At 42.8% G+C, this 21,578-nt stretch overlaps 1 protein-coding gene across 11 annotated transcripts in view; it reads left to right on the top strand.

Annotated features, from left to right (window-relative positions):
- agrn (agrin) overlaps positions 1–21,578 on the top strand; it is a 361,340-nt gene that overhangs the window by 248,365 nt on the left and 91,397 nt on the right. For all 11 annotated transcript variants that reach the window (XM_074681162.1, XM_074681166.1, XM_074681165.1 and 8 more), the window contains 2 exons: positions 2,169–2,372; positions 17,443–17,664. In XM_074681162.1, coding sequence (XP_074537263.1) covers positions 2,169–2,372; positions 17,443–17,664 — 426 coding nt within the window. The remainder of the gene's footprint in view (positions 1–2,168; positions 2,373–17,442; positions 17,665–21,578) is intronic.

Below are 21,578 nucleotides of genomic sequence, written 5' to 3' on the forward strand. Positions count from 1 at the left end.
TCATTTCAAATCTTACAGAGGAGTACGTGATCTTGCGTCAAAAACGATCTGTCTGTGTTCTACGACAAAGCCGGGGGATAAATGACTCTGAAGTCTGAGAGTCTGCACTGTATCCATGTTGGTAGTGGCCTCCACCAGCCTGATAAGAGCCTGTGGGGCTGTTATCAGTGCTATTAGAACAGGGGTTTAAGCCTAAGTCAACAAAGAGCTGTCAGCCTTTACTGTACGTCTGATAGCTATCGCAGGAAATCCAATTTTCTCGCTGTGTTGTCAGCGGGGTCTCGCAGCCACAACCACAGATGTGTTAGTTTACAGGAGTGATGTTCTGAGACCCTGGCCCATTTACTAAGACCTCTGACAACACCAGGGACAGGAATAGATGGCTGCAGGATGCCCTTTGATACAGCAAACAATGAGGGACTACTTTGACACAATCCTGCTCTGCTGTCGGCTCCTTTTTTATATCAGTCCAGTGTGTGTCGTCATGTGTGCGAGCTGAGGAGGATTTCCTTTCTTCTTTGCGTTTTCCAAAAGAGCAATGATTCAATTTGAAACAGAGATCCATGAAATCGTATCCCAAAGCAATTTACAAATTGGTATCTAATGAAAATGGCCATTTCGACTTGTAGCCATGACATTGCACATCCACCAAGTCCTCTCACTCAGACATAGCGACGATGTAATTAAGTGTAGCATGACAGGCTTTTAAAGAAAGAGAAGGAGGAATTGAATCGCTGTACAAATTTGATCCAGTGATCAGGAATGAAATAGATCTGGAGCCCAGTGAGCGCCTTCAGAAGTGAGGCCTGCTGCAAATTAGATTTTTCTCACTTCACTGGCAAATTTGCCATTTCACATTAGCTTCATTTCGTTCTTTTTCTTAATTTCCAGAGTACATTTCTGCTTATTGAGTCAAAATGTAATGAATATGATCGTTAAGACTTTAACTTTATTCTGATGTTAAATTCTTCCTTTGAGTCGAACTTTTGTTCATAATTGAGTAACTTTATGATCAAAGTTTGAGTCATTTAGGCATGTGAAATCTGAAGAAAACGAGGAGACAGAGTGATTAAAGGGAAGAAATGAGAGGAGGATGTTCTTTTTTTGCTTGTCATTTAGACAAACTCAACACTTTCTTTTTTTCTTTATGATTCATGGCATCAACACAGGAAACTTGTGACCTTGTTCGTAAAAACTCTTCGCTTTTTGTGCTTCATCTCAAATTCTCTTTCTTACAAACCTGATTTCCACCTGAGAACATTTATTACAATTCCCCCTAATGGATTATATTGCTAGGTCTCTTTTTCATAAATACACTAATTCAAATTGCTGCAAGTTAAGCAAGTGTAGGAAAAACATTGTTCTGAGCTGTCAGGGATATTAAAATTATGCTAAATCCACTTTTACTCTAAATGCTAGTCATAAGAACATTTTTCATGTTCCAGTTTGTGATAAATGATGCTGTGCTCCACTTGTCAGTAACAGTCACCCATTATTTGAAAAGAATAATAACACAATACAATAAGAAAATTCACGTAGAAATTGAAATCTGCTTCATGTGACAATTGCTCCAAAGGTACAAGTACTCTGTGTACCTGACCACCCACCATCTGTTAATCACATGTGCTCCCTGATCTCCTTCTAATGAATTGTAATGGAAATAAGCTGTAATTTAATTACTTCTGTTTAAGAGGCTCTTGTTTTGTTATTGTTAATGGCTGCCTAATGTTTTAATAATCAGTAAACTGACACATTTTTATTCCTCTTTTTGCGTGTCATTGTAAAAAAGCTCAACCACTGCTGAGAGAAAAAAAAGCTTTTACACGCACCAGCAGTGAGACCAGTCCACCCTAACAAGTCATTACTGCTTGGATGAAAACTGATTTATTTCCCAGCAGTGTCACATGCTGGAAGAACAATCACTTCGACACTTTGCTAGCTTGAAATGTTTTTTTTTTTACGCTCGCTGGGTACTTCTGTTGTCCTACCCTCTGTCGTGATCAGTCTGACACCGTGCTACAAACATGACTGTGGGTGTGAAGAAACCTTATCAGTGTCTGTACAGAGGGGTGAAGAAATGATTGGTGAAATAGATTCTTTTGAACAGAGACCATGGCTTCATATATGTACTTCTGAATCTTGATTGATTTCTTTTCTCTTTCCTCTAGATGCCTGTAAAGAGGAGTGTCTCTTTAACGCAGTGTGTGTGGTAGAGCTGAGCGCCCGCTGCTCCTGCGATCCAATCGAGTGTGATGGTACCTACAAGCCTCTGTGTGGCAAAGACGGCCACACCTACACCAACGACTGTATGAGGCGTAAGGCGGAGTGTGTGAGCAGGACGCTCATCCCCATCAAGCACCAAGGGCCCTGTGGTGAGTAGAGTGTGAAGTATACACACACCGCAGCCGTTTCCCTCTGACTTTATGTCCTCTGAGTTCCTCCAACAAAATAATATTTCAATGAAAGCAGGTTAGTTTTCTGACCTTTCATTGAAAAATGTCCACCATGTGAAAATAAGGTTTCCTTTTTTTCCTCCTCTATGTCTGTCTCTTCTTATTTAATGATATTTTAACATGTTTTTGTCCTTCCCTGTCTTCAAGGCTAACTGTGTGTCTTTACAGAAAACTGTCAAAGTTCAGTGATGCTTTTTGAAAGGGGACGCTGTGTCACTTCACACTCACACGACTTAGTGACTCCCCTTAAAAAATGTGCCTTCACCTATCCACTTATTCACCTTCCATCCATCTCCTCATCTCCATCATGCTGCATCGCTCCACCTCCAGCACCCTGAAATGAAACACATCCTCCATGTGTCGCTCATCTGCTCCCTGTCTCCCACTCTGACGGCTTCTGTCTTTATTTGTCTCCTCCTGTCTTTGTCTCTCTGTCTGGTCTGTTGCCTCTTCTTGTATAAAAAGCTCTTTCTTTCTTGTTTCAGTGCGTCAGTCAGTTTGTCAGTCTGTCTTTGTCCATGTGGCCATCTCCCCGGCTGTCTGGCTGCAGGTGGAAAGTGGGGTCACCCTGTGGGCGACCTCATCAGGCGGACTCTGAGGGGTGAAGCCTTTCCCCCTGCTCCGAAAGGGCCTAACAGGAGGGGTCTTGTACTGCTGTCTTTTCTCCTCTCACCCCTCCTGTGTGTGTGTGTGTGTGTGTGTGTGTGTGTGTGTGTGTGTGTGTGTGTGTGTGTGTGTGTGTGTGTTGTGTGTGTGTGTGTGTGTGTGTGTGTGTGTGTGTGTGTGTGTGTGTGTGTGTGTGTGTGTGTGTGTGTCTTTGTGCCATTAACCGTCTGTTTACCCTTCTGTGAAGTTTTGAACCGTGAGGTTGGAGAAGTCTACCTTTTCTCCCTGCTCTCTGTTTGATTTCCCGTCCAACTAAAAGAAGCTTCTGTTCCCTCCTGTCTAACCACTGCTTACTGTCTCTGTGCATGCAGGAGAGCATGTCAGCTCCTAACCTCACTGCTTACCAAACAATCCCTCTGTCCATCATCAGGACTCTCCCATAAAAGCTTCAAACTGCCAGATGAATCCATACAGCTCAGCTCTGACCACTTATGAGCATAAGAGCTGCACTGAGGTCAGAGTTCGACTGCATTTTGTTGAACCGTTTATATCCAGTCCTGTTAGACCTACCTTTCAGATATTGGAAAAACAGACGTATATAAAAATAACTCTGAGAGTCTGCTGAGATCTTAAACCTGTTTCGTTGGCTGGTTAGTTAGAAGGTCTACAGAGTTTGAAGGTAGCCATAAAAGTGTTCAGAACATGTAGCTTCAACTTCAAAATAAAGGAAGAGTGAGAAATAAGAACTGATAAAAATGTACCACAGTGTAGTGGAATCTAAGCAATGGCTGCTTACTTAAAGAAACGTTTTCACAACTTTTTCTGTCGGATATTTGATGCACAGTTTGAAATAAGTAATAAGTCACACAGCTGCTCTATTCAAACACTTGTAATTGGACAGACGCTAAACCCTGGTGCTGCTCATGGCAAGGTGAGAGGTGTATGGCTGTATATAAACAGAATAAGTGGACGCCTTAGACCAGTGGGTTAGTGATACGAAGGTCACAAAATGCAGTTAACTTTTATATAGTCTGTTTTCCACATTTTTGTTGTGCCTTGACCCTCATGGTCTGAGGTCAGGATCATTACTGAACCAGAGGCTAAATTAAGTGTTTTCAGGGGAGTGTTGCTCATTTTTGTGGGTTTTTGGATTGGTCTGTTAGTGTAGGTGCAGGTCTCCAGCATTGCCTCCATCAGGGGGTGGTGAGGTGAAAAGTTCTGGAGCCCTGCTTACCACCCATAAGTACACCGGATGTGTCTCTGGTCTAGCTCCGCCCTGTTGCGTTGTGAACATCAACTCGTAACCCCCTGCTTGTTCAGTCCAGCACGCTGTGGGACTGCCAGACAGCTGGAGTCGCAAGAATGAAGAGTTCCTGTGCTTCCCACGCCATTGATAAGCCTCTCTTTGTTCATGTTGGGCTATAAAACCTTAAACCTGCTTACTCCTGGTCTGACGGCACTCATTATGCCATGTTGTTGTTGTAGTCAAGCTAAATACAATCTGGTCTTGACACAGTTTGTTTTATTTTGAAAGTCCAGGCTCTATGTAGTTGATTCCTGTGCCCAACTTCCTGTCCTGCTCGATCTACCCTATGGTTAAATTATGTCACAACATTTGGCAAAAATTGGGTTGTTGTGTATCTGCTGCAACCTGCCAGAGCAGGGACACAGCGGGACCCTAACGGAGCACTCCAGTGTGAGTTAACACATTGACTTGAATGGAAACCTAGACACATCTGGTGTATTTGGGCCGTTAGACTGTATGCTACAATTGACGTCAGTTTGGCCTTGGTTCAAGCCAAAAGATCTTACAGTTCCCCTGATTGGCTCGTTGTAAAATCTGCCTCCGCCATTATCCCAGAGAGAGAATTAAAATACAAACAAAAGACTCAAAGACTCTAAGTTTTTGTTTATGGTTACTTCTTGTCAAGCTAATCTATGCTACAGGGACTCATTTTCCTAGTTTTTTTTTTATTATTAATTTGATTTTAAAAATAGCAGACATGACTTCATGTTTGACCATGTACATCGTTCTGTACTTTATTAGCAGAGTAGAGAAGGAAATAAAAACCTCTAACATGACCCACCTGAAGGATCTTTAGTGTTTTGTGAGCCTTGAAGGTGTGACGTCAGTCTCACGATGCATCCACCCACATTGCTTTTGCTCATGCTTTGGCTCCAACACCATGACTGCCATAAATCCGGAGATGGAGGTGGTCTTTTGGCTTCAAAGCTCACAATGGGTGGAAATGAAGTGACGATGTTCATTCCATGTATATACAGTCAGTGGTTGATAGTAATGGGCTGCTGGGCGCTCCATGTTGCAACCTCTGCCATCAGTGCATGAATGTGAGTGAAGGAGGGTGAAACATGTAGGGCCAAAGCGCTGTGTGTCTTCAAAAGAGGAGAAAAGTGCTGTTCAAGTACAGTCCATTTACAATTTCCACTTCAATCCTCAGTCATATGATGGATTTTGGAACATGTTTTACATGTAAAACACATCTTTATACTGAAACTAAACTGTGACAGTGCCCAGAGGCAACTTTTATGGTAGTTCAAGAGCAGTAAATAGGGTTACAGGGGTGTCAGTTTCACCAAAAGAATAAAAACACAGGCAGCTTTCACGTGTAACTGTAAATTCCTCCTCCATCTTTGTGGAAATGATGCTCTATGATCTAATCAAGGCCCCAAAATTAAAAGGCAGATTATCAAAATAAAAGAAAAATGTGTTTTCTCACTTTGCAGCTGATAGTGTTTTATCAACACGTTTCATGTTGAGAAATAACACTCAAATCTGATTTATTTCCCTGTCAACAATACAAGTTTTAATGGATGATCCTCCAAACCCATTTACACATGAAGAAAACTGTAATCTGGCTCATTCCAAGTCATACTTCTTACAACTCATGTTGTTTACTCATTTCAGCCAAATATCTCCAAGTTTTTTCCTAAAAGTGATTCAAATTGTAGGTTTTGGTGATTCTCCTTCAGAGCTTCTCCTGTTTTCCATCTTTGCTCATGTTTAGTGTAAATTGGTCCAGCGTTTGTGTCCACACTGTCATTGTTGTTAGAAGCACAGAGATCCATCCCTCCTCCGAGCATTCGGTTGAGGCAGGAAACCAAAGTTATCTCCAGTTGTCAGCATCAGGAGGCTCAGCGGCGCTCATTAGCAATAGTCGGTCGCGCATAAATTAAGACGTGAAAATGGCAGTACGAGCTTTCATGTGTTTCATTATTTCTGGCAAACGGTGTCTCAGTCCTACAGCCCTCCCTTATTTGTTTTTACTGTTTTCTCCTCCATCGTACCTTCCCTCCCCTGCTCATCGCAGCTGTGAGCGACTGCGAGTATGTTTCTTTAATGCATTTTTATTGACATTTGCATATTTTTCAAAACAGAGCGCCACAAACGCAGCCCCCCTCCCACCATTCAGTTTTAATTAAACATCAAAAGAGGCGTAGGTGCCCACAGAGACAGTCGGTTTAGTCAGACAGATGATACACATGCAGGGAGTGTGTGTGTGAGAGTGTGTGCATATGTGTGTGTCCAATGATTGCCTATGTGTGTGTCCTTGTGTGTTTGTGTGTTCATGCAAATGTTGGAAGTTTCTTTTTCTTTCTTACTTTTTTTTTTTAAACCTCCTCCACTTACTTCCTTCTCCTCCTTCCCTTCTTTACAACCTTTCCTACATCCTTTCTTGCTCTTGTCTTTCCTTTTTTTGTCCTCCTTTATCTTTGTTCATCCAACATTTTATTCCTCCATCTCTTTCTTCTTCCCATTGTGTTCTTTTTTTATTGTAGCCTCCTCTTCAGCTTCCTTATTTTTCAGCTTCCTTCCTTTCTTCTGTCCATCCTTCATTCCTCTTTGGCATACTTTATCCTTTTTCTAATATAACGTCCCCTTCCTTTCCTTAGTTTCTTCTTTCTTTCCTTTCTTCCTCTTTTCCTTTCTTTTTTCCCCATCAGTGTTTTCTCTTTCTTCCCTTCTTCATTTTTTCACCCTTGCTTCCTATCTTCCTTTTTTCTACCCTTGTTTCCTCTTAAGCTTCCTTTCTTTTTTCCTTGCTTTTTCTTTTCCTTGCTTTTTCTACCCTCTTTTTTCTACTCCCTCTTTTCCTTCCTTTCCTTTTTCCAAATTTGCTTCCTCTCTTCCTTCCTTTCCTTTTTCCACCCTTGCCCCCTCTCTTTCTTCATTTCCTTTTTTCGCCCTTGCTTTCTCTTTTCCTACCATTCTTCCTTCATCGTTTCTTCCTTGCCCCCTATTTATTCCATCTTCCACCTTTCAATCTTTCCTCTTGTCCTTCCGGGTTTCATTTGATGTCTACCTTTCGACAGTCTTTTCTTTTCTTCCTCCTTCCTCCTCCTCCCCCTCCTCTTCGTCTGTCCTCTGAGGATTCTGTGTGTGTTGTACGTCTCAGCTCAGATTAGGCAGAGTCCTCTCAGTAATCGTTCGGCCCAGAAGACCTGATATATTCACTACGCTGACAGACACCCATGGGTAGATGCAGTGTGTGTGTGTCTAGATTTGCAGGAGATGGATCAATGGACCACACTGATCTCACAGCAGGAACACTCAGACTCACACACACTCCACACACACTCTGTGCTCTCTTGTGCTCGTGCGCTGACAGTGACTGGCAGTACCAGATGACGTCTGCACAATGACCACTGTGTCATCCTGCCACACAGCGCAGGCTGAATAAAGTCGCTCACAAACGGAGGGTAAGCTTCGGATAAAGTTTGAGGCGTCTGAAAAAGTCCAGTCTGATGTATTAAATTATCATTATTTGATAAATAATGATCTCTGTGCTGGTTTCATTGGCTGAGTGGTGCGCGGGGCGGAGTGATCGATCGTCCTGCCAGCTGTCAAACGCACAGAAATTCGTCACTTCTGACACCGTCATAAATCTCTTTTCATATGGGTGACAGCGCCTGTAATGTCACCCCCACCCCTGCCGGTGCTCGCCTTTCACAAAGAATGGACATGTAAAAAACGTACATGTCTATAACGTCCTGACTGGTGTCCTCCCTGGAGACCAGTGTGATTGATATCTTTAGCTCTTCAATTTAGAAGATGCAGACACCGCGTGGCATTTAGCTGATTAACTTAAGGTCCAGGCACAGTCACAAATCTTCAAGATGTCTGAGAACACGTGAGTCTGCGAGGGATTAGCTGGAAGTGAATCAGAGGAGGCTGCTGGGAAAAGGGTGAATAGGTCTGCGCTCTTGAAGTATGGAGGGGAATACATCTCAGTGGTGATGCCGGGTAAAAAGATATTTGTCATCAAGAGAGGAGCGGATGAGATGACATGGCTGATGCAGATCCATTGTCACAAAACTTTTTCATCATTTTTTGAGAAGAATAACTTACCACACAGCTCTCACTACGTATTTTTCACTCAGTTGTCCACCCTCGCACTGCAATAGAACATATCTTCATCCAGAGTCTGGAAAAAAAAGCAAGAATGATCACTGTGGTATATTTAGATCCATACAGATGGATCGGATTAAATATTTCACAGCATGAAACACCTAAGGATATTTTTGGATGGAGGTGTATTTAGACAGACTTCCTCCCATATGAGGACGCACAGCAGGCGTGAGATAAAAGGAAACTACACTAGGAAGTGAGCACGCAGCGAGGACTTGTAGCACAAATGTTGTGATAATTGTTCAGCTATATTTGGAGGAACAAACAATGGAGGGGCGTTTGGCACCCTGATGCTTTCTGAGGCTGTTTGTCTTTAGTGACAGAAACTAGTAACGGGTCAGTTTTTAAAGTAATTGTTTTCGATTGAGCAAGTGCTTAACAGTCCGTCAGTGTTTGATTTATCAGCCGGGAAGACCCAACTAGAGTTTTATCTCTGCACTTAGCTTCTCCACTGTACTCACAGCTTTGCAGAGGTTTTGCATTAGGATTCCTTAAGTGCTCGTCATTCCCAAGGTTTTCACAGATAGCCTAATTATCCTCAGAGGTCTCCTTCTCTTCAAAACAAATGGACTCGGTAATTAAAACTGATAAAAACACTGAATACAGTAATTAAGGGTCTCTGTCTCTCTTCCTTCCTTTACTTTCTTGGCCGGGCTGACAGATTTCTGCTCCTCTTCTGCTGATAAAGATTTTGATATACATGGAGGAGCAGATGCAGTTTATATGCTGATGCATGAAGACAAAATGTTTCACGCAAAAAGCAGAAAAGGTCAAAACTTTTGGTCCCAAAGTGCAGACACGTAAGCATGTCAGACCTTGTGACACTGGCTACGTTAACATGCAATCATTAATCCTTTCATATTCAGAATATAAGTAATAACCCGGTTGCACACGCCAGTAACCCTTTAAAAAAAACAGAATATGCTCATATCCTGATTTTTAAAAACCCTAAACTTCATCCCTGAGTTACACCTTCTTTAACCTGAATATTTGGTCATGTATACCCCTAGTGGGATATCCCCGTCAAAAAGGGACAGTAATATGTGTTCTGCGCATGCTCTGTCCGCAAGGAATCTTTGTCTTTTGGGTACAGGAAGTCGGCTGTGCTGCTGCTGTTGTTGTTATTGCTGCCATTGCTATGGAAACAGGAAGAAGCAGGAATGGTGCGCATGACATTCTCCTTGCGCTGTGATGTTGTCCATGCGTCGCTGTGTCAATTGGGATACCATGTAAACAGATTATTCTGAATGTTTCAAAAACTATAATATTGACCTTAACCCGGAAATTGACTGCATGTAAACATGGCCACAGATAGATAAGGAATGGGAAACATCAGGAGTTTGTGTTGCTAGTTTTCAGGACACACTGATTTATGGTTTGTAAAATTTATGAAATTGAAGAAAAAATGTGACCTGTGTTGCACATGGTTAGGCCAGGAAGTCAAATTTGCTTTTAAGACAATGAAATATTGACGTTAAAGGAGTCCTGTTAACATCAGGCTTCTCACTGCTCACTCCAGTCCAGCCTTGAAAATATCTGAAAGTCTGTTATAGAGGAATACTTAAAAATATTCAGTTCCTTTATCACAATGTTTAAATGATGAGTAACCAAGAGGACTCTGTTATTTTCCTGCAGTAAAACTAGGATCTTCTCATCTTAATTTTGCAGGAAAGATGCAGAAATGACAAAGTTTTAACCCAAAACAAATGTATTGCTGTTGATCCTGTGGCTGCTTCTTTGTGACAGTTATTTGAAGCTATGCAGTGAGGTTTGCAGTGCTGAAACGATGTAATTCGGTATCAGTTTGGAGTTGTCTCTGCCCTCTGAATGAGTAAGTTCACGCTAAAATGTGTTATTCCAAAGAAAATGAAGCTGCCGTTAGCTTTACGGTAAAATAGGAAACAAAGTGTGAAGAAGAGCTTTTTGTTCTAATCGAGATAGACATCCAACTAAATGTCATGATGACACAAAAGAAGAATGTAGACGCTTCTTCTGTGAGGCAAAGGTTTTAAGATGCAGTGGGAAGTATTTAAAGTTAGTTCAAAATAACTTTAAGCAGGGAGTATTTTATCACGTATGTCTGATAGCTTTTTATCTGTTGTTCCAGTTGAACACCTGACACAAATTTGAGTTGTGGGTGAATAAGAGGCATTCAAAGTTCTTGGCCTGTCCTTTTTTTCCCATTTTCTTTGGCCCTAATTATTTAACATCAGGTTTATGATTATTGTTTAAAGCAGTAAAAACATTTTAAATATCTCCATGCACTGAGGATGTCTTGTGTATGTTTCTTCTGTGGCACAAAACAAACCAATGACCTGGACCTTGGATCTGTCTGACAGAGAGGGAGAGTTGTTGCTGTGCACACAGGAAAATGTGCTGTTAAAAGTTTTTGATGTTTGAAAATAACAAACTTGAGTAACAAACTTATCACAGTCACAAGCTTCTTGTCCTTGTAGGCCACCGTCTCTTACCCACTGGAAGGTTGAGCATAAGAGTGTTTCGATCCCAAATATGACCACTTGTTGGGTATTTCTGTTTCTACTCACTGTTTCCTTTCTTAATAGAAAAAACTTTAAGAAAGAGTTAATTTTGTGTTAGTTAGCCTTAAAAACCTTGAATTACAGCGCCCTCTCTTGTTTTGGCTCACAGTATATTTTTTTTCCTTGGAAGATTTTAGTAAATATTCTTTGTTCCTTGAATCAGAGGCAGCAGCAGTGAGGTATCTGTCCCTCCTTCCAAGAGCTGCCGATGTACTGGCCTCACTTCTGGCATTAGAAGGATAGAAAATGACGAGTTTCTAAATTGGGGCTTAAGCTGTTCATAAAACAGAAACACGAGCAGCCTGGCTTTGAGCAGTGTAGAGGAGGACAATGCCTCAGAATGACTAAAACAGACTGAGAGCAAGGCGCTGGCAGAGAACAAATGGAGGAGCTGGTTTTGTGGACAGAATTTCTTTATTCACAGCTCTTTTGTCATTTTGTGGGTACACAGCTGAGTGGGTGAGAGTGCATGATTGCAAGTGCAGGAAAAACTCCTGCAAGTGCGAGCGAGATGCTTGAAATGTGTTGCCTGTCGCCTCCAGAGGTTAACACAGAATCACTCAGCGACAGACACATTGTCATTGACAAAAAGCTCTGCAAAGCAGGAAGGGAAATCAGTCACCTCAGGTGTCAACGCTCTGAGCCGAATATTTCTATCATTTGCATGTTTATTTGATTAGGATCTCCTCTGGCTGCAGTGATTGGACTCACAAACACTCGTGTAGCTCTGAGTGTAAGTCAGCCGCAGATCACTGGTGCTGTTTTTTTTCTAATCAAGTTAATTAGAGGAAGTGCCATGGGAGTCAGATTGACAGCAGCGAGGGACCGTTGGTCCACTTACGGCGGCCCGCAGGCTGTCATCGTGCAGAAATTGCAGAAAAATGTGGGTCAACAGGGTGTCAGTAGTGACTGGAGGCGTTATGTGTGCAGCACACCGCCGGGCTGTGATCAACCATGCAGCTCCTCTAATTTCTACATTTTTCATTTCATATCCTCTTACCCCTGAGCTCTTCCTCGTGCCGGAGCTCCTGGCTCGATTAGAGAGGAAATAAATGCCGAGCTTTGACTGATTTATGTTCTCTTTTGCATCTATCAGTGTGAGGAATCCTCCAAATTGTTACTGAATCCCCCCATAATGCACACACGCTGATGATAAAACTTGTTGTTTGGATTAGTAAAAACAGCTCTTGATGTCTTTTCACCTCTGATAGAAACATGTCAGAGGATCAGTGATCCCAGCATGCCTTTCTTCTTCCCCCCATGCTGTTTTTAGTTGTCTCCAGTTTGAAGAGCAGCACGTTTTCAGGTGTAAATGCACAAAGAGCGGCTTGGATTCACCTTCTGCCTGTGATAAGTATTCAGTGGTAGACAGACACAGCCCGCGGGTATGCCTTTTGCTGTATGCTAATCTGGCCTTCTCTCTGCACCTCCCTCTCGCTCAACTAATATGATACACAAATGTTTTTATTGCTAGCGAGGCAAAGGGAGTTACATCAAAGCCCTGCAGGTGAAGACACGCAGAGGGCGGGGTTTACTGCGCATCAGCCTCGTTGGACCCCCGTGTTGTAATGAGGTTACAGTTGCAGGTGATTCTTTTTGCCAGTTGGCTGCAAACATCACCTGGATTACACTGATTCACTACCCTGCATAGTGCAGCAACCATTTGGAAATGCACAGGCACCCGAGGGGGGAAAAGTCCAATTAACATATGTATGAGCTGAGCGGAGATGGGAGGAAGCTCCCGCCAAAATAATCTCCCAGCATTCCACTGGCATGTTACGGGGGGTTAACTGTGTTGGTCTGCTCACAACAGGCTCTGCAAATTCACAACGGAGTCCTGCCAGAGCTCGCTGTGCCATCGCACCGACCTAACGAGGGGTTGTTAAGCTTAAGAAGTTTGCTCTGTGGCACCGGTGCCGCTTTGCTTGTCAGATAGCGCCACTAAAGGGCGGTAATGATACTTTATGCAGACTGGTGAGCTCAAAGCAGGACATCACAGGAACGCGACCGGCCAGCGCTTCGGCTGGGGCAAGCTGACACGACGTGGCTTCACCTGAAGTAATCCCCTCCAAGCCCTGAAGCGGGGCCGCGCCATTAAAATACCACACTAATTAAAATCCAAAAGTTACACAGCGGCTGGCAGCTAGGTAGATACACACCGAAGATACACACCGAGGAAACACACTGAGGTAACACCAGGAATATAAAGTCCTCTCAGCGAGCGTCATGCTACAGAAACAGAGCTGAGTGCACACTACCAGAGCAGAATCCCTGATTAGAAAGAATTATTCATGTTTTCTATGTGTGTGTGTGTGGGAGTGTGTTTCTTCTTTCCACGCTGCCACAGCAGACCACTCTCTGCACCTGCTTGAGCCACCGCGTGTGTGTGTTTGGCTCTACAGATGTTCCCATTCAACTGTCAAGCTAATTTTCACGTACAGTTAAGACCCGGCGACTCGGGTTTATTCTGGACCTGCCTGACAGACACGCGGATACACGCATGAAGGAGATGTATTTAAGTCCAGGGAGAGAAACAGAGCTGGAGCAAGCTTGTGAAGACCATCCCACAAGCTGTAGAAGTGACAGGCTGCCATTTCAAAGCATCTTCCACGCATCGAAAAAGAGAGGAGAAGAAGACAGCTTCAGTTTTTAACTGTGTCACATCATTTCTACACCCTGAGAGCTTCTCTTCTTCTTTTTTTTTTACACCCTCCCTAGTTAATAAATCAGGCAGAAATTTTGCCCCCAGAGGTGGAGGATGATAAAAAATTAGTTTTGGAGGAGAATTCTTTCATCTTTTTTGTGCGTGTGAAACAAAGAGAACGGCAGACTGAGGCGTTATCAGAAGCTGCAGTTGTGTTTCAGGAGTCTGTCCTTGGGAGACGGGCTGCTGCACTTTTATGGGGGCCAAGGTTGTGCAGTTAAGCCCGGATCACAAGCTTACGACTTTGACACACGTGTACACAATGACTCGCAGGCACACACAAGAGGCGCTGACAAAAGGAATCGAGCAGAATCAATTGTTTTTGAAGCTGTAGCAAATTAAGCAGCCGTGAACAGCTTACATATTTATGTGGCACCTCCGAGCTCTTTGAAACAGCACTTTGGCATCAAAACACACTGAAATCAATAGCTGTGTTCCTCTTCCTAAATTGAAACATTCACTTTTCTAAATAGGACAGCCGCTGTCCTGGCTAGAGATCCTTAAGATTCATTTTATTAAAGCCACAACTTATCAGGAGAAACGGTTGAAGGAGTAAAAAACCTCTTTAACCCGATCCGCTGCTTACACTTTAAAAACCTGAGCCTCAGTTTGTACCTGTTATATAATGAGCTGCCCACAAGATTGGTCCAAGGATGGTTAATTGACATGATCCGTCCTCCTCATACCTCTCTTATTGCCCTGTATCCAAGAGAAATCAGCAAATTACCTCCGTCTGTGTCAGCAGTTGATAATTTACCCCAGCATTAGCGCTATGATTAGAGCCACTGCTGAATGCTACTGAGCTGATAAATGAATCATGGCTCTCCAAGCACACCAAGTTGCCCCCCTGTGATGCCATCTAATCCCATAATGGTCACAATAATGACAGAGCCATGGGTGGTGTCATTACAAGGGACAGTTTCCATGACAGCACCGCCGCCCCTGCCACAAAATCCAAAAGAAAAGGTTGAGAAGAGAACATTGAGTGTGTGCAGGGGTTGGATGAAGAAACCGTGACGCCGTGCGATTGTTTGTGTACCAAAATTTACAAGCTTCAAGATGTGATCATGGTTTCTTCAGGTTTGGGGCCAAAATTAGAACAAGGAGGTAGATGTGCGATGGTAACAGAGCAGCACTGACAAGGCAAACAGACAGTCCTAGATGAGTATTTCAGGTCAGCCAGTCAGATTTGACATTGCCTACACCCCCCTTATACACTCCTATGTAGGGATGGGAATTCACAGTAAACTCTGTATTTGAAAACACTCTAAGTATCAGATACTTAGATACTCGCAGATTATTTTTATTTCCATCTTGATCATAAAAGAAACTAGGGTCTGTTGGACACAAAGTCCCCAGACTGTAATTTAAGACTTTTCATACGTCTTTTCCTCTCTAGTAGATGTTTTTCTCTATCCCAGTGGCTTGTACTCCAGCTCGACGAACGCCATCAGCTCTCTGAAGCCTTCATCTTGCACAAAAATTAATTGAAGCATATCTTTAGTTCCCATTTTGTTTATTAGCATGCTAATCTTCTCTGCTCTGGTTTTGTCACAACCATATGTGCGAACAGGGCTAGCAGTTGACGTGATGTGAGACTGTCTGTCTCCGTTTTTGAGCACATGTGGTTAAGCATCAAACTAGTTATTGTATGGCATGCAATTTTAACGCCATCTTGCCCTTTAACTTTAACCCTTTAACTACTTCCAGACATCACTTTTCTTGATGTCGCAAGTGAAGCAGTTCTGCATTTGTTCTGCTTTTGCCTTCAGTCTAATAACATGTTCCTAGAGAGTTGCCATAGCTGCCGCAAAACAGTTGTTTATGCTGAAATCTGGCTCAGTGTGCTGAAGCTAAGGGTGGAAGAAAAAAAAATCGATATAGGGATTATTTGTTTGACAATATCAAATTGGGATTTTTGTCAAAAGCTGATTTTTTTTCAAATCCTTCATTTCAGTCTTTGTTTATAAACTGGATTGGAAAAAAAGTTCCCACTTTCCTCCAGCAGAGAGTGAAATATTTCTTTCTGACTCACGTGATGTACATTTATGGGAAAATATGGCTCCTGATAAAGTCTCTAGACATTATCATCTGCTGATTGTCTGCTGTTAAAAAAGCAAACTAAAGCTCGCAAAAATTGAATTATTGAAGAATCCCGATTTAAATCAAATCCACACCCCAAAAATCGTAAAAGAATCAAATCACGAGAATATCACATTGTTTCAGCCTTAGCTGAAGTCGTGGCTGGAAAAGTCAAAAGTTTGTATCCCATTAATACTTTCCCCACCTGGTATCTTCAGTTAGGCAAAGACAAAAAGCTGGGTCACACATGTAACGCTGTATAAGTTCAGGTTATGTCGTCAAAAGCAGCACTTACACAGTTGGGCAAATAAAAAATGTTACTCAGATATGGGGTTAATGGTAAGTATTTGAGTATTGGACTACTTCGATTACCTGTACCCATCTCTCCTCCTCAAGTGATGTCAGTATCAGTAAAAGTCTAATGTAAGGACTCCAGCTCTTTGCTTTTAAAGAACCAAGAGGCCACGTCCACTCTAAAGCTCTTTGCAGCCTCGCTCAATTTTGTGATCATGCATAATTTGATGCCTCAGTCTGTTTTCCTCCAGTTTTCATTTTTAGCATCGAGCTGAATGATCTATTCCTCATGTGAAAAGCTTTCCAAATAAAAATCACAGTAGAGCAGGACTATCAGCTCTTGTTTACTCTCGATATGAGAGTGAATGCCTTCTCTCCTCAAGGCTCAACACTAAAATACACTCAGTGTGCCCTGCCTCAGAGTACACAGTCCCATATTATATTTTCATTGACATATAAAGCTATAAGAAAGATTGATTGTGTCAGCATGGGAGGCTGTGATCAAAGGATTGTTCATACAGTTTTTTAGGCTTCCTCTCCCTCCTGCCGATCAAGTCAGGTTTTATCATCCCAGCCTACACCCATCTGACGGGAATCATGGTTGCAAAACCCCGTCCTGGTTTTAATGAAGTCATGCTGTAGCTGCTGCGTGAGCAGGAGAGGCTGAGGCAGACACCTCTCTGTGATGTTCACATTTCATATCTGCCTCTGCCCAGGAGCTTGCCTTTTCTGAATTATTAAGCAGAGAGGCTCTTTCTTCTATTCGGCTGATTCTTTCTTTCTCTTGCTCATTCCCTTTCTCACTCCTCCGTGTCACTTCAACCGGCTCTGGCGAAAGCTGTGGCTCTCGCTGAGATGCAAATGGTAGCCTTTGAAGGGGCACATTGGGAACGTCAATTAATCCAGGCGTTTACTGGCTTGAAAAGAAAAAAAGCGCTGTGCAGTCATTGTTCGGGGAATGTTTCATCTGTATTGTGCTACAGGGCCATGTTTTTATCCGCCGTCCTCATGCCACCGGATTCAGCGGAGTCTTCAAAGATGCAGGAGGGACACAAAGGCCAGGAAATGGCTTAGGAAGTTGAGGAAGCAGAGGTGTCACAGTAGAAGGATGTATTGCATATTCCATCATGTCTTTTTTTTTGTTCCCGAACCCTTTCTGACACTAAACCAGCAGTTCCCCATGTCCCTCTCCTCTAACCTTCCTCCCTGTCTCCTGTGCCCTGTCCAGCCCCAGACCTCTCTCCAACCTCTACTTTATATTCCTCCTTCACGCCTGCTCTGTTCAGTATCCAGTCTCTAACTCTGCTCTCTGTCTCTTGGGCTGGTGGCCTTCAGATCTCGACGAGCCGAGCCCCTGTTTGGATAAGGAGTGCGATCACGGGGCGGTGTGCGTGGTCAAGAACAATGAGCCGGTGTGCGAGTGCCCTGAGGCCTGCCCGCAAACGTCTGACCCGGTGTGCGGATCGGACGGCCACAGCTATGGCAGCCCCTGTGAGATGAGGGCGATGGGTTGTGCCCTGCAGAGAGCCATTCACATTCAGCACAAAGGACCCTGTGGTGAGTACCTATTTGATACACTGCAAAAAACTGAAATCTTGTGAAGTGATTTTCTCTTATTTTCAGTAGTAAATGTCTTAATATGAGCCACATTCACCCGACTAGTCCAGAAAAATGTCTACTTTCAAGCTATTTAAAGACAAAAATGAGGTCTGAATTCGGCCGGGGCTGATAATAAATTTTGCTGAACTAAATATTGTCCCACAATAATTGACGATCAACGCTATTTTTGACAATGAATTAATCAGCTTCATCCCAAACTCTAAACAGTCCAGTTGTCTCAGTTTTAAGCATTCACAATAGACTTTCTTTGGGCATACACCATTTCGCGCATCTCTGTTTATATTTACTTTGTTGCTCAAACTTCTTAATGAGTGTTGACCGTTGGGATGAAGGCTCTGCATCTGCTGGTGCAGTTTCTTCCCCAGCTGGGAAAACTGAGTCAGGTAGTTGTGTTTTAGATGGGAGTTTGTTGTGTTGCCTATTTTTGTTGCTGCACACTGGCTCGTCCATGTTGATGGACTCACCTCGCTCATTTGGTTTGAAGCTAAAATATGTCTACTCTGGGGCTGTGGCATTTCACTTACAACCATCTTTTTTTCCTTCTAATTTCTGCTACTTTAACTTGCATACCCTGTGTGCATTTACGCTAGCCTGATGCTAGCAGCCTCGCCTCCCCCAAAGGACAAAGATTTCAGATAACTGACAAGAGGGTTCACTCTGTTCATTCTGCTACAGGGGCTGAGAGTGATGCACAGAGTGAACCTTCCTGATATCCAGCCTGTTTGGAGGGGAGGCACAAAGAAATCAAACAAGCATGCACAAGGCAATATATTGAGGCCAGAAAAATTATTGAGTTCATTTCAATTATTGTACAATAGATTAATTTAGTGACTTTCATCCCAGGCCTAGTCTGAATTGCTTGTAACAAGTCAAAAAAATCTGCCAAAGGAACGAGAGAAAAGTTACTTGTATTCAGACGTTATTCTAGTTTTAAGCAAATTTTTTTTGAACCATTGGCAGATTTTTTTTTTATTGTTACAAACTATTCAGACCTCATTTTTGTTTTTAAATAACTTAAAACAAGCTGGTCAATAAGTTGAATGTGTCTCATATCATGTGTAAAAAGACCGTTCTTACTTAAAATAAGACATTTGATAAGATTTCTGTTTTTTGCAGTGTAGGGAACAAACACAAAGGAAAAAGACAACATAATACATTTAAAAAAGCTTGGAAATCCTCTTCTTTCTCAAGATATTTTATCCTCAGATCTGTATCTTATTTCATTTTTCCTTTGGTTTAGCACGCTGCTACTCTTTGCTCTCAGTGCTGTGTGTTTTCTACCACTCCATAAATGTAACCACGGTGACTCCACCCACCAACACGTCACACTCATTCCCTTTACATATGAACAAACAGTGCTCTTGCATAGAAATTGCCTCTCGTAGATAAAATGTTTTGAAATATAAAGAAACATTTGTGAGCAGCAGAGGATGCTACAGCTCGCTCCTCATTCATGGATCACCAGTGAGACTAATGTATTCACTTCTCATTATGCATCCGTGTTGAGCGCTCATTTACAGTGCAGGCACGACATGATGTGAATCACAGCTCACAGGTAGGGAAAGATCTCGCCCTGTAGAATATAATTAAGTTAAAAATTAATTAATTGTGCTTCATTTACCCCGAGGAAAGATTATTATCCACAGCCGTTAACAATTAACACATATGGAGTTAGAATCATGTTGACCCCCCGGGGTTTTCTACAAACCAAAGAAAGTGGAAGCGGTGTGTGTATACTTTCAGGCCTCTGAAGGTTTTTTCTCATCCTCCTCGTCTTTTTCCGGTGTGCTCCTCAGCAGCTCCTTTTTATCAACCCCAAGATTTCAGAATCCCAGTATCGACCTATAAGTAACGATGCTCTTTACTCCGCATCAGAGAGAATGTGAAGCACTTACATCTAATTGGCTCCATGAGTTTCTTGGCTTTGTCTCACAGAGTTGGAGTATCAGGCAGTCATTAGTGCACCAGAGACTGTGCAGCTCCAAGTGGTAAAAATATCTTCTGATCTACGGTGTAGGCTCGCTGCCACTCGGTCTGATTTCTGAAGCTCGGAAAACCCACTTTGTAAATACTCTCCCTGGCTTGATGCCATCTAAGAAGGCTTATTTTTCCATGGACTTTTACTGATGATTGAGTGTTCCTCCTCTCCTATGATTAAGCCTTTCACTTTGCACACTGGGCACAAGTACAGCTGTTATTAGCCCCTTTGGCCCGACTCTCCGCACAACCTCATTCCCCAATTTTTACAACAATAGATTTTTTCCAGCAAATTTCAAAGACCGTAACAAAGAAAATGAGTTGGCCTCTGCAGTGCTGTATTAGTGGATGAGCTGAGCACTTAGCTGAAAGATCAATACAACTGAATTAGCCACATTTTGCTTCTATGAAATTGTACTCCAGTGTTTTTTTTTTTTTCCAGGATATGCAATCAGTTAATGGGCCCAGTTTGTTTGTGTTATTGTTTCGTAAAATGGCCTGAATTTCATTAGTTGACCAGGCAGGTTGTCGGAGCGCTCCTCTCTCTCGGTGAACATCATCAGTCATCTGTCCCTCCTCGGCTTTTTCCTAAATTGAAATCCCAACACATACAGGAGGTTGTTCGCCAACAGGAAATAGAGCAGGAGCAGTGTTTGGTGGGCAGACGGGCTGACTCAATTTGGTTCCCCGCACCGCAGGTAGAGGCAGGTCTGCCGTCCCAGGTCCCTCACCAGTAATGAATAGTCTTTATTTTAAAAAGCGAGAGGCAGAGCGCGCTGGCGGAGTGGAGCGCCCTGTCTGAAATCCAGCACTATGGATGGTTCTTGGCTCCCGGAGGAACAGGCCTGCGTCAGCGCTACAGTGCCATAAAAATGCTGAGGCACTGCTTGCCAGGCGCTTGCCGGCTGAGGAATGATGGCCATGATAATGTGGGTTATTTCTGGGCTGTTTGCACAGCTTTACTGGGCTTTATTCAGCACCATAACAAGTGACTGACTTAAGCCATTATCTCACCTCATTATCACAGGCTGTTCTAACACTAATATTCTATTGAATTACATGTTTATGGTGCAGAAGAGAAGAGGGGAGATTAACATATGCTGCCTTTAGGTGCTATTGGAAAAGTTGAAAGGAAGTGGTGGTCAAAGACCCTGTGAGGAGTTTATTAGTGGTTTGGAAACACACAAACTGCTCTGTGGGGAGTTGGACAAGATGATCTACAACACTTTGACGAAAAACCCTTCTCACTGTTAATACAAAGAAAGATTTTTTTGCACTGTATAAAATATGGATGATGCCAGCCGCCTGTTACCGAAACCGTGAAGCCGATCCGTGGATGCAGCCATATTGGATATGGCGCATGCTTTGATCTTCCTTTCTAACAGCTATTGGGTGCCCATCAGTCATGTGAGCTGAGCTGTGTCTCTGATTGGACAATCATATGATCCTAATATCTTCTAAACTGGTGAGTTAGAAAAAAACCCTCCCCCTTCCCTGTATGGTGTATACGGACAACAAAAATTCATTTTTCTGAATCTGATGTTGTCCCTAATATTTTTGATAAAAAATGAAGTTAGTGTTAGTACATGCAGGACAAGGAAGTCATACGCCCAGCTGTGATCAGCTGACAGGCTTATGTTCATTTACTAGCCCCTCTCAACCAATCACAGCTTGTGTTGAACGCCATGGTGGCGTATTTAAACCCCATCATTACTCTGTCTTATCCCTGCTACCTCTTTGCCACCCAGCTACTGCTGTCTTGATAATTCCTCCTCCACACCAGCCTCCTCCTATCAGGGCTACATGTATGTATCCTATTGATCTTTATGCATCCTTTTTAATCTGTATGTATGTGGGGATTTGTTATGCACTCC

This window comes from Halichoeres trimaculatus, unplaced genomic scaffold (assembly GCF_033239565.1).
Source record: "Halichoeres trimaculatus isolate MK-OKI-2021-1 unplaced genomic scaffold, fHalTri1.1 fHalTri1_scaffold_11, whole genome shotgun sequence".
Classification (NCBI taxonomy): Eukaryota; Metazoa; Chordata; class Actinopteri; order Labriformes; family Labridae; genus Halichoeres; species Halichoeres trimaculatus.